The 14,340-nt window shown below is 38.6% G+C and overlaps 1 protein-coding gene across 1 annotated transcript in view; it reads left to right on the forward strand.

Moving 5' to 3' along the window:
* Nucleotides 1-14,340, forward strand: part of TM2D1 (TM2 domain containing 1) — a 46,448-nt gene that overhangs the window by 13,917 nt on the left and 18,191 nt on the right. Inside the window, exons 3-4 of the mRNA XM_035018412.1 lie at nt 40-148; nt 6,252-6,343. Coding sequence (XP_034874303.1) covers nt 40-148; nt 6,252-6,343 — 201 coding nt within the window. The remainder of the gene's footprint in view (nt 1-39; nt 149-6,251; nt 6,344-14,340) is intronic.

Consider the following 14,340-nt stretch of genomic DNA (forward strand, 5'->3'; position numbering starts at 1 on the left):
ACAGTGGTTTCTTGCTTTTTTTTTTTTCCCTGCCTTTAGTTCCTTGTTTTCCAGCACCCAACATAACTTGTAAGGATTTTGGTGGCAATGAAACACATTTTACTGGAAATGAAGTTGGTTTTATCAAGCCTATATCTTGCCGAAATGTGTAAGTCCATTACTGAAGCTAAATTTTTAGGTTACTTGCCTATGTTGTATCTTGACTACATAGAATAAAGAGATAAAAAGTTAATTTATGGGGAAAATACTGCACTAATATAATTTATCTTTTTTGCCTTTCTCAGAAAACCTCTATTTTAAGTGTGCATATTGTTAATATAAATGCAATTTACCACCAAGTAAAGCACAGTAGTTCACTATGTGGGATAGATAAAGACTGTGAATAGCCTCATGCCATGTTAACTCAGTCAGTTTATGCCACTAAATGAGTTATAAAAAATTCTGTTTTTAAAATTTGGGGGATTTCTAGAGTGCAAAAAAGGGATCATGTAGTTTTAGTATTAAAAGAATGTTGGGATGTCTAGGTGGTTCAGTTGGTTAAGATCTGACTCTTGGTTTTGGCTCAGGTCATGATCTCAGGCTGATGAGGTTGGGCTCTGTGCTCAATGTGGAGTCTGTTGAGATTCTGTCTCCCTCTCCCTCTTTCTCTCTCTGTCTCAAATAAATAAATCCTTAAAAAAATAAAAGAATGTTAATTATTAATCATTTGCATATTAAGGGCATTCTGAAATTTGGTTTCATTCTTTGTAATAGGTATGGATGATGAATGGTTAAACAGAATTTGAAAATTCATTTGGGACGTTAAGACAAGTGGCTTTATTTTGTTAGGAGTGTTCTTTGTTTAAAGGACTTTTAAGTTTGCTTTTTATTTTTGCTGTAGTAAAGCTAACATCTTATATTTCTGCCTTATACTAAAAACATGATTTAGTTTTACCCATTCTTATTAATTGGTGGCACTATACTTTTATCTCTTAACTGTACATTGTTCCATTTTATTCGATGGCTCCTATTTACAGTTGTATCAAGAAATAACCACTGTTTGGCTTCCTTCCTTCCTTTCTTTCTTTCTCTATCTCTCCCTCCCTCCCTTCTTCCCTCCCTCCCTGCCTCCCTCCCTCTCTCTCTCGCTCTTCTTTCTTTCTTTCTTTCTTTTAAACTCTTTGGCTATTTCTACCAGTTCTGTTAGAATTCCTAGAAATTACTAGTGGAGTCTTATTTTTCTTTTGACCTTCCTTCACTGAGTTAATGAGAAGCTTTAGATTCTGTCTTGCTGTGTAATCCTAAGCCAATCACTTAAGCTTTTTGGGTTCCAAGATTTCTCATTAGTAAAGTAAAAATTGCTAAAAGGAATTACTTCCCAAGTACTTATATATGGTTTAGCCAAGCTTTGAATTTATGGATTGATATTTCTTTTTTTTTTTAAATATTTTATTTATTTGTCAGAGAGAGGGAGAGAGTGGCCGTGCACAAGCAGGGGGAACAGCAGGCAAAGGGAGAAGCAGGCTCCCCGCTGAACAAGGAATCCAATGTCAGACTCGATCCCAGGACCCTGGGATCATGACCTGAACCAAATGCAGACACTTAACTGACTAAGCCACCCAGCGTCCCTGGATTGATATTTCTACCATAAAAATTCCAAATGACTACGAATTTATTAAGTGCTGATCTAAGACATCATAGGTTATAATATAACAACTTAGAAAATCAGTCATATGTTGAGAACAGCTAACCACTCAGGTTGGACTTAAAGGTTTATATTACCTGTAATGGTAACACCACCATGGTCTGTTACTCAATTTCCAAGTTAATTCTGATTTTTCTTTCAGTGTCTATGGGTAGATTAGGCTCAGTGTGACTGAGCTGTACTAATCATGCTCACAAGACACTGATGTCAGTTATCAGAAGAAATGTAATTATCAGGGAGACCAGATATTTGCAAGTATACTGGCCAATTTATTCCCCTCCTATAGTAAAATCTACAATTCCAAAATAGAATTTGCTTAATGAGCATTGAATCAGAACAAGGGGAGCTAAATTGATGGGTAAATTTAATGATAAGTCACAAAATTAAGATTCCCCCATAAATAATTTTCTTAGAATATTCAGTACATGTCTACCAAAGAGCCAGCTCACTGACAAATTCTTACTCATTGAATGTTCCTTTCCCAGTTCACATATTTTCCTTCTCCTGTTAGCATATTCTTTTTCAAAATGTATATAATATTGATACTTGATGAAAACTCTCATCTTACTATTGCAGATATAGTCATTCTATTATGTATTCTCCAGCAACTGAAGTCTGGTAACCATGTCTGATTGATCACCAAGCCACACACCTATTTATACTAGCCAGCTGTTTTAGTTGGAGCAGACTAACGGCTGCAACAGATGTCTTTAGAATTTCAGTGGCTTAACACAATACAAGTTACTTCCTCCTCACATCATAGTCCAGTTGGTGTTGGCGAGGAGGGCTGGGTGAGGTAAGGGGAGTGATTGTTGCTCCATGCAGTCATGCAGGAGCCTTGCACCTTTCATCTCTGGCTTTGCTTCCTCTTGTCCTCAGAGTCCTTTCCATTCAGCCAGCAGATGGGAAACAGGGAAAGGAACCCCGGGTAGGTGTGTTTTATGGATCAGATCTAGAAATGGCATACATCATTTCTGTCCTCATTACATTGGGCAAAACTCAGTTATGGCTACACTTAACTGCAAGATGGGCTAGAATATGTAACTTCACTGTATGTCCATGAGAAAAAGGGCAGTGGCTCAGTGAACAATTAGACAGTCTCTGCTGTGCCACCCATTTTCAGGTTATTCTTTAGGGTGATCTAATACATAGATAATTGCGTTTCTAATTTCATTACCCTTTCCAGCCGAGCTTTTTGAAAGGCTTGTTCCTATAATACTTACTTTTTATGAATTTTTCTGTTTAATGGAGTCCAGCTTTTGGCCATGCTGAAATTCACCAGCAATCTTTATTCTATATCAAATGGATCTTTATAGTCCATATCTTAATCTTTCTACAGCTTTGGCATTTCCTGCTCTTAAAATTCTTTCCTTGACTTCTAGTATAAAACACTCTTCTATTTTCTTTGATACCTCTTCTTTTGTTTTTTCCTTAAATCTTGATATCCCCAAGATTATATCCTTGTCCTATTCCCTTTTTCATTCATTCACCCCTTTGGCTTTTCTCACCATCTTTATATATATTAAGGTCCCAAACTCAATCTATCATCTTCTCCTTCAAGTCATCTCATTCTTTGTCTTAGTGAATGGCACCTGTCCTACTCAGTTTCTTAAGCTGAAACTTTGGAGCATTCTTGACTTCTCCTTTCCCCTCATTTCCCACATTTAGTGTGGTTACTTCTGCTTTCTTAGTATTTCCCAATTTTGTTCACATTTCTGTCCTGCTACTGCCCAGTAGGTTATACCTTGAGTTTCTACAAAGCCTACTAATTTATTTCTCTATTTCTAGTCTGGTGCCCCATTCCAGGGTAGATGGGACACCACTGCCCTCAGCATAAAATCTGACATACTTTCAATATTAGATGCATAAATAGGATCTCTGGTCCATCGACCATCTCCCCCAACTCCCCCCAAATGTCCTAATTGTGAGTGAAATGCAAAAAAACCAGGATTGTAAGACTGACATAATCAGATTTGACTTTAAAGTGAAAACTCCAGCTACCTCTCTGTTTCTTTACTTACCTTTTGAAGCAAAACTCCTTCGAAGAGTTGTCTAATACTCCTGTTCTTCATTTTTTTTCATTCCAGGCTTTTTTTTTTTTTTAAAGATTTTATTTATTTATTTAACACAGAACCAGAGAGAGAGAGAGACAGAGCAAGCACAAGCAGGGGGAACGGCAGGCAGGGGAGAAGCAGACTCTCTGCTGAGCAAGGAGCCCGATGTGGGGCTCGATCCCAGGACCCTGGGATCATGACCCGAGCCGAAGGCAGCCGCTTAACCAACTGAGCCACCCAGGCACCCCTCATTCCAGGCTTTCTCAAGCCTGCTCTGTTTGGTCTTTTTCCTGTACCACATCACCAGAATTGCCCTCGCTAAGGTCATTAATGAACTCCTTTTGATTAAATTTAGTGGTAAATTCTCAGCCATTACTTAAGTAATCTGTCAGTCACATTTGGCACAATTGATCACTCTGTTCTCCTTAATACAGTGTACTGTCTTCCCTTGACTTCCAGTATACCACACTCTTCTAGTTTTATTTCTTCCTCACTGTTAGCTTTTTCTCAGTTTTTTCTCTTCTTGATCGCTTAATATTGGAGTATCTCAAGGCTTAGTCTGTGAATCTCTCTCTCTCCCTCTTTTTTTTTTTTTTTTTTGACAGGGAAATGTCCTGGTTTAAAATACTTCCTACATGTTTGTAACTTCCTAATTTATATCTCCAGCCCAGACTTCTCTCCCTAACTCTAGACTTGTAAATCCAGCTGTCTTTTGAACAACTCCACTTGGATATCTGATAAATATCTCAAACTCACATGTCCAACAATGAAATCCTTAACATCCTTCCAGGACTAGTCTACCCTCAGCCTTCCCCAACTCAGTTAATGCTAGCTTCATCCCTCTAGTTATATAGAACAAAATCTTTAGCTTTATTCGTATTCCTTTCTTTTTTCATTCCCTAAATTGAATACATCAGGAAATCCAGTTGTTATACTTCACAATATTTCCGGAATCTGATTACTTCTCAGTATTTCTTTTGCTATGACTCCAGGTAAAGCCACTATTAATTTCCATCTGGATTATGGCAAGAACCTTCAGACTCCTTTGTCCTTGTGGTAGCTTGCATTTGTTAAACAAATTCATCCCTCTCAATCACTATTAACTGGGTGGTGTATACTTTCCACTCTATTGATTTGGGGCTTGACCATATAATTGTATTTGTCCTATGTAATGCTAGCAGGTATGAAACAAGCAGGGGCTTAAATGTGCTTGTGAGGTTTAGCTCTCTTCTTGAATCTTTGTGATATGTTCTGAAAAGAACTAGTCCCAGGTAAATGCTATACCTTCAGCTGGGCCCTAGAAAAACTTAAGAGGAACTGATTTGAACTAAATAAGTAACTTGGATTCAGACTGACCCAAACTTTAGCCTGAAGCAGCATCTCCTGGCTGAACCCACCCTAGATCAGCTGCACCACAGGCAATTGCAGTCTACAAGTATGAGGATAATTGCTTATTGTTGTAAGCCACTGAGGTTTAGGGTGGTTTGTTATACAATGTTACTGTGACAATAGCTCACAAGTACTCCCCTACAGTCTATTTTCAGCAGAGCATCTAGAGTTATTTTAAAATCTAAATCAGATCATATCACACGTCTACTTAAAATCCTGGAGTAGTCTCCCATATCCTTCAGAGTACAAAGTCTTTACAGCGGTATTCAAGGCCATACATGATTTGCCCTCTTTGCCTCTTGTCATCTCTGTGACAGCTCCTACTATTCTTCTGTTCTCTAATTCCACTCCTGCTATACTGGCCGCCTTTATAGACCTCAAACATGTCAGGTATGCTGCGCTCACCGCAGCAGTTCTTTTGCCTGGGATGTTCCCCCCCTAGAGGTGTGGCGTGCTAACTAACTCACCTCCCTCGGGTCTTTGCTTATATATCACTTTCTCAATGACGCCTACTCTTATTACCCTATTTATATCTTAGATCACCCTTGTCTGTACCTCTGGCATTCTGAATTCCCTAAATGACTTGCTCCACTTCTTTTTTTAATAGCATTTATGATTTTTTTTAAAAAGATTTTATTTATTTGAGAAAGAGAGAGCACGAGCGGGGGGAGGGGAGCAGAGGAGCAAAGGGAGAGGGAGAAGGAGACTCCCTGCTGAGCAGAGAGCTAATGCAGACTCAATCCCAGGGACTTGATCCCAGGACCCTGAGATCATGACCTGAGCCAAAGGCAGCCACTTAACTGACTGAGCCATCCAGGTGCCCCCATTTATGACTTTCTAACATAATATATGATTTAGTTTTAAAATGTTTATTTTTATTGCTTGTTGCCTATAGATTGAAAGCTCTTTAGGGGCAGGGATCTTTGTTTCTTTTGTTCATTAATATATCCCAATAGCCTAGAATAGTGCCTGGCATGCAGTAGCTACCCAAAAGGCATTAATTAAATGAATGAATGGATGAATGAACAAATTAACGAATAAGTGATAATTAACACTTTTGTTTCCTAAAATGTTTACATGTTGGAAATACATGTATATAACACTCAGGTTCTAATTTTGTACAGAAATGGCTATTCATACAAAGTGGCAGTTGCGCTGTCTCTTTTCCTTGGATGGTTGGGAGCAGATCGATTTTACCTTGGATACCCTGCCTTGGGTGAGTATGTTTCATCAAGAAAAAATCCTTGTCAAACTTGTATTTCAGGTAAATATACCTGTTCTTCCCATTTTATTTTTTTAGAGATTTTTTTTTTAAGATTTTATTTATTTGCGAGAGAGAGAATGAGAGACAGAGAGCATGAGAGGCAGGAGGGTCAGATGGAGAAGCAGACTCCCCGCTGAGCAGGGAGCCCGATGTGGGACTCGATCCCGGGACTCCAGGATCATGACCTGAGCCGAAGGCAGTCGCTTAACCAACTGAGGCACCCAGGCGCTCCATTTTTTTAGAGATTTTATTTATTTATTTGAGAGAGAGAGCACAAGCAGGGGGAGGAGCAGAGGGAGAGGGACAAGCAGACTCTGTGCTGAGCACAGAGCCCAACTTGGGGCTCAATCCCAGGACCCTGACATCATGACCTGAGCCAAAATCAAGAGTTGGACACCCAAGCGACTGAGCCACCCAGGCACCCCTAAATATACTGATTTTTATAGATTAAATCTTTGCATACTATTAATAGTTAGAAGTTCCACGTAACTGGAGTTGAATAGCTAATGTTCTTCTGTGAGTATAGAGCTAGCTGTTAGCTCTATGGTTCAACTTGGGTAAGGAATATTGACTTTCATCTTTATGAAAATACACGCAAAATAGTATAAGCACTTCCTTAGGACAGTAGGCTTGAGTTGTCATTGTTAGTACCGGGAACATAGTGGACATTTAATAAATATTTTATGAATAAATGCGTATCTCTTCTATCCTTCTAAAAATATTTGCCTTCTACCTGAACCTCTGTCAGTGTTCCCTTGGGAATAGAAGCTTTCTTTCAGGAGAAGCTTGGGTTGGAACTATGGCAACCGGCATGAGCTGGCGTGGAGCCTGCCTTCTGTTAACCTTAGCATCCCCCCACACACACGTTCCTTCTAGCTGTAATCTTCCCATTTACCATAGTGACTAATGCTTGTGAAAACCATTTACATTTGATGATAGCTTTTGTTTAAACAATACTTCTATATGCCTGCCCTTAGTTAGGCCTTACAGCTCTCTGACTTTATCATCCTCTTTAAATCTTCTTTACCAGGTAGGGAAATTGTCACCAGAGAGGTTAAGGGATTTACTCACCCTAGAGGCCTTGTTTTATTCTGTGACATATTTGTTGTTATCATCCTTGTTTTATGGATAGGGAAATTGTCATGAGATTAAGAGATTTACCCAAGGACACTCTGCTAGTGACCTGAATTTGAACCCAAATTTTCTGGCTCAAGAGATCATGCTTTATTTACTGTAGTACTCTGCTTCTATATTAGCCCTTTACTGAGCAAAATTTAAGTTTCTCAATGCTCTGCTTTCCAGCTAGCATGGCTAATATTCTTTCCATGTTGCTACCCACCAAAGATCAAAGAGTGGTGTTAGTGGGAAGTATGTTTCTGACAGCCTTACCTGGAACTCACAGATTTGTTCAGTTAATAGACATTTATTCTACATTTACTATCTGTTAAGTAAGTAAGTGCTCTGGAAATGATGATCATAGTTTATATTGGTTAAAAAGGAAATAAATATGTTGGTGGGTCCATTTATGATACAGCTATTACAGAACCATGACAAAGTGCTATGAGAGCACGGAAGAGGGACTGATTTAGTCAGCCTTGGGGTGTGAGGGAGGACTTCTTAGATGAGGTGACATTTGAACTAGGTTTTGAAGGATGAACAGATTACAGAGATTGAGGGCATTACACAGAACAGCATGTGCAAAGGCACTGGGTGTGACAGAGCATGTGTGCACGCTGAGAGAATGGTGGATAGTTGAGCTTTTGCTGTAGGAACAATAATGGCAGGAGATGAAAAGTGACTGCAGAGCTAGTCTGTGGTCAGATTATAAAGGTCTTTGAGTGTCTTGTTATGGAGTTTGGACTTTACCCTTTAAACATCAGAAGCCATAAAAGTTTTTAAGCAAAGAGTCATGGTCAGACTCATATTTCAGGAAGATGCTACTGGAGGAATTGAGGGAAATGGCTGAGAACAGAGAAGGACTGGTGGCAGAGAAAGGTGGAAGGAGATTGATGCCGTCCGTGGTCCTGGCCTGAGTGACAGCGCAGCTCACTTTCCTACCATGTGTTAGAGCAGCCGTACCTTTCCCTACAGCAGAAAGCCATGTGATCTGCACAGAAGGCCTCGGAGTTGCTAAAAAAGCAATCCTTTAGTCTAACTCTCTTTTTAGATGATGTCTGGCTGGCTGGCTGCTGGCTGGCTGGCTGTCCAGACAGAGAAACCAGATTCATAATGAGAAAGTAAAATGATATGGTGATGATAAGCATACACCTGAAGCCTTCTGCCTTTATCTTCATATTTTCTCCGTGTTCTCTTTACAAAGACAGACTTATGTATATATGTTGGAAAGATTTCTAACTTTTAGTAAGTTTTTAAAAGGTTAGGAGGAAAGGGGAAACACTGTTCTTTAGAACAGTTTATTCTGTGATGATTTTGAATAGTAAATCTATTTTATATATTTGGCTTAATGAGTGACTTTTTGGCTTCTTGTGATGTGTGTCAGATGAGCTGTCACGTCATATGTGTAAGTTAATGTGTTTGTCTTACTGCAGCACATAATAATATGTCGGCATGTATATTGTGAATTTTTCTTCCTGCAAAGTAAAGCTTTGGGTTATAAAGCTCTGTGTAGTAGCTCTGGTTAGTGAATGTTTGTTTCCTGCCACGAGCTGCTTTTCCCTGGCCACCGCTACTCCAATCTATTATGAGCTTGAGTCAAAGAGAACCTTTCCCTTAGAGGCTGAGATTCCATAAACTTGTAAGTGCAATTTTTTTTTTTTTTAAAGATTTTATTTATTTGACAGAGAGAGACACAGCGAGAGAGGGAACACAAGCAGGGGGAGTGGGAGAGGGCGAAGCAGGCCTCCCGCGAAGCAGGGAGCCCAATGCAGGGCTTGATCCCAGGACCCTGGGATCATGACCTGAGCCGAAGGCAGACGCTTCATGACTGAGCCACCCAGGCACCCCTGCAAGTGCAATTTTTAACATTCAACATTATGCTACAGTGTAAAGGTTTTGTTTTGTTTTGTTTTTAATCGTTAAATAACTTACTGTATTTTTTTTTTTAAAGATTTTATTTATTTGTCAGAGAGAAAGACAGAGGGGGGAGGCAGAGGGAAAAGCAGACTCCCCCACTGAGGAGGGAGCCCAATGTGGGGCTCGATCCTAAGACCCTGGGATCATGACCCGAGCTGAAGGCAGATGCTTAACCATCTGAGCCACCCAGGTGACCCTATTTTTCTTATAATCTTATTTAATCTTCATGCCTATGAGAAGCAGTGGTAGCCTTTTAAATACTTCCTTAAACTCTTTATGACCATTGGAATTTTATAAGAACAGAATAAATAATATCAATCATGCAATATGAAACTTGCTTTTTCTAAGTAGTTTAGTGTTGAATGTGGTATTTCATTATATAAATTTTACTTCAGGATTAAATAAGGGAAATGTGTTGGGGGTGAGACTGAATAAAATTTGATAAGATCTAAAAATTCCTTTAAGAGGGGCGCCTGTGTGGCTCAGATGGTTAAGCGTCTGCCTTCGGCTCAGGTCATGATCCCAGGGTCCTGGGATCGAGTCCCGCATTGGGCTCCCTGCTGGGCAGGGAGCCTGCTTCTCCCTCTGCCTCTGCCTCTCTCTCTCTCTCTCTCTCTGACTCTCATGAATAAATAAATAAAAAACATTAAGAAAAAATAAAATAAAAATTCCTTTAAGAAAGTTTAAAAAAATTTTTTTTAATTTAAAAATTTTTTATTTTTTATTATTTTTTATTTTTATTTTTTTAAAGATTTTATTTATTTATTTGACAGAGAGAGAGAGTTAGCGAGAGCAGGAACACAAGCGAGGGTGTGGGAGAGGGAGAAGCAGGCTTGCTGCCGAGCAGGGAGCCTGATGCAGGGCTCGATCCCAAGACCCTGGAATCATGACCTGAGCCGAAGGCAGACGCTTAATGACTGAGCCACCCAGGTGCCCCCAAATTTTTTATTTTTAATTAGGGGCTTGAACTCATGCCCTGAGGATGAAGACCTGAGCTGAAATCAAGAGTTGGATGCTTAACCGACTGAGCCACCCAGCCACCCCCAAATTTTTCTTTTCAGATATTTCAAATTCCTTTTTAGCCCATGACTGTGATTTATATATAGCTTTATTTCCTTTAATTGATTTTTTCCTCAGTATGCAAGTGCTACATTAACTAGAAACTTTTTTTAATGAAACCTTATTTTTCTAATAATATTCTCTCTTTGTATTCTTAACTGTTAACATCTGTAATTTTTTTTAATATGCAATAACTAGCATATTTTGTTTTGCCCAACTGTAGCATTAAAAGATTATGGATTCCCAAAGATAATAGCTCTTTTGGAGCAGTTAACGGGAGAGATACTCTTTTCATAGTGGTATTCCTTTTAAAATGTAAATACTTTCTTATTATGAGAATAACAAAGTGTTTTTAAGCCCAAATCTTAAAAAATCTTTGGTTATATTATTCCTTTTTTTTTTTTTTTTTAGTTTGAAGTTACCAGTTTGGACTGGTATATAATATCCACAGATCATGGGACAAATAAAGGGATTTATAGGTTAAGCTGTTCTAAGATTTGAAAGCTCTTTAAAGGTATAGGTACAAAAAGAAGAGTGATAGCTAATTACCAAATCATTCTAGAACACCTGTGGTTTGGGAAATAGCAACTTCAATATGCAATAATCTACATTCTCTAAAACAGTTATGCAGACAGCAGTATTTGCAAGACTCAACCTGTAATAAAAGAAAAAAAATACCAGAATTTTTAAAAATACCCCAAATTAATCTCGGTTCTTTTTATTTTATACCCATATAAATCCTTTGATTGAATTCATGTTTTTTTTTTTTAAAGATTTATTTATTTATTTGAGAGAGCGAGAATGAGAGAGAGTACATGAGAGGGGGAAGGGTCAGAGGGAGAAGCAAGCTCCTCGCTGAGCAGGGAGCCCGATGCGGGACTCGATCCAGTGACTCCAGGATCATGACCTGAGCCGAAGGCAGTTGCTTTAACCAACTGAGCCACCCAGGCGCCCTGAATTCATGTTTTTGAAATATAAAGTTTAGGTTACTAAAGTATAAAGTATACTCAAAACATGAGCTTTATTAATGTCACCTGGCAGCATAATCTTTTTGAAAGAATATATAATAGTAATGGTTCAGGATAAAAATAGATCCTTTTTTATTAGAAACACTTTTATTTGGAATTTTAAAACAGATTTTAAAATCTAAAGCTGATAGTCCTTTTCAAATAAGAAGTTAGTAAATAGTGTCTGTACGAAGAGACACTTTTTTATTTGGAAAAAAAATGTCAGTCTACTTTTGGTAGTTCACAAATAACCTCACTTTTTAAAAAACTGGTATTATGCTCAAAATAATGAAATCTATAAGAGTAATAGTTTGTATTGGTTTTAATAAATGCTTTAGAATGTATGCCACTTTGTGTTGTTCAAGTTGATCATTGTTTGCAAATAAGATAATTTACTCTTGATAGGGTTTGTTCCTTCAGTAGTCCTATTGACTAGGCATGGGAATGATCCAACAGTGACTTCCCGTTGCTCATGGAAGGGAAGGGGAAGACAGATAAATAAAAATATATAAGCCGTATCATGGGATATGTGCAATGCTGAAAGTTAAGGGCAGGGCTGGGGAGCATCAAGGAATATTATTAAATTCATCCTGGGGACATTAGAGAAGACTTCTAGAAGTTTTAAACAACTCTTAGAGGTTAGCTAGATGATTGGGAACGGGGTGGGGAGTGCAGAGGAGGAGTCAAGGTAGAGAATAGCATAACACATATAAATGTAGAGATGGCTGAGGAGACTACAAGAGCACTGCACATTGGAAGGGATCTTCAGGTAGTTTGGGAGTAACCCAGGCAGAAGGAATTTGCAAGATAAGAGACTAGGTTAGATGATCCTACTATATAAAGAATGTAATTTATGCCATCTACATTTCTCAGTGAATAATAATTGTAGGAATAGGTGAAACAGTGGTAGGAGACATAATGGCTGGGCTAACATTTCATATGTTTGCCACGTACCATGTACTATTCTAAGTTTTTACTTTTTCTCATTATCTCCTTTAACCCTTAGTGTCCTTCCTATCTTATTTTCATAAAATATTTTTATATTTTGAAAGCTATAACAAGTTTAAGATAGCAGTATTGGCAACTTCCATTATTAAACTTATCCTTTATATTACATTTGCAGAAATAGGTGGACCACAGTTAATATTATAGGTTTGGAGTGAAACAGGATATAAATCACTGTAATGATTTTAAACTTTGAATTTTTTTTCAAGATTTATTTTATTTATTTGAGAGAGTGAGAGAGAGCACAAGAGGGGGTAGGGTCAGAGGGAGAAGCAGACTCCCTGCTAAGCAGGGAGCCCTATGCGAGACTCAATCCCGGGACTCTGGGATTATGACCTGAGCTGAAGGCTAACCAACTGAGCCACTCAGGCACCCTCAAATTTTTTTTTAATAATCAACTTAGTTCCGGGGCGCCTGGGTGGCTCAGTTGTTAAGTGTCTGGCTCTCTCTCTGTCAAATAAATAAATAAAAATCTTTAAATTAAAAAAAAATGATCAACTTAGTTCCTTAATTTTTAAGCAGCTTTATTGAGGTACAAATGATATACATTAACATGCATATTTTTTTTATTATTATGTTATGGTAATGACCATATATTACATCATTAGTTTCTGATGTAGTGTTCCATGATTCATTGTTTGCATATAACAAACATTGCATTGTTTGCATATAACACGTCTGCTCCATGCAGAATGTGCCCTCTTTAATACCCATCACCGGGCTAACCCATCCCTCCACCCCCATCCCCTCTGGAACCCTCAGTTTGTTTCTCAAAGTCCATAGTCTCTCATGGTTCATCTTAACATGCATATTTTAAATGTACAGTTTGATAAGTTAGCATATGTGTACGCCTATGAAACAGTCCCCATAATCAAGATAATGACCATATATGTCACTCCCCAAAGCTTCCTCCTGCCCTTTGTAATCCCTGCCTCTTGGCCCTCCTTATCCCCTATCTTTCCCTAGCAAACACTCATCTGCTGTCTGTCACTGTAGGTCAGTTTGCAGATTGCTTAAATGCTTAAGTATCATCTTGGATCTGTTCTGTAGTTTAAATGTGTGACTTCAGGAGTAGGTGACACTCACCAAAGTTCCAAACACACATATCATGCCCTTATCTAATATTTTACCTGAACAGGAACCTCTTCTGTTCATTTTTCTGAAGCACCCTTAAGAAGGGGTTCAGCAGCAGAATATCAAGATTTTTTTTTTTTTTTAAGGTTTTATTTATTTGACAGAGAGAGACACAGCGAGAGAGGGAACACAAACAGGGGGAGTGGGAGAGGGAGAAGCAGACTCCCCGCTAAGCAGGGAGCCCGATGCGGGGCTCGATCCCAGGACCCTGGGATCATGACCTGAGCCGAAGGCAGACGCTTAACGACTGAGCCACCCAGACGCCCCGAATATCAAGATTTTAATGACTCATTATTGTTCTCTTTTTGAGTGTTATCACATTACTTTGCCAATAAATATACTTTTATGTCATTGTTTTAAATAGCTGCATAGTACTCTCTCCTCTTATTAGGTATACCTTAATTTTCTGAGATAATTTCTCCCTGTTAAACATTTAAATTGTTGCTAGGTTTTTGATAGTCATACAAGAAATATTTATCAAACTCTTACTGTCTGTCAGGTACTGTTCAAGGAATTGACTTGAGTAAGATAAGGACCCTGTCTTGAGGAATTTACATGGCAGAGGAAGACAGAATGAATGAACAAACCAACAAACGAGGCTGTTACAGATTTTTAATTGGCGCCAAAAAGGCAATAAATAGGGGAGATGTGATAGGGCAAGGGGCTTTGTGGGGAAGCTGTGTGCTGCATTAGATAGACATATTAGACTTC

The sequence above is a fragment of the Mirounga leonina genome, unplaced genomic scaffold (assembly GCF_011800145.1).
Source record: "Mirounga leonina isolate KUSES-001 unplaced genomic scaffold, KU_Mleo_1.0 Mir_173, whole genome shotgun sequence".
Taxonomy (NCBI): Eukaryota; Metazoa; Chordata; class Mammalia; order Carnivora; family Phocidae; genus Mirounga; species Mirounga leonina.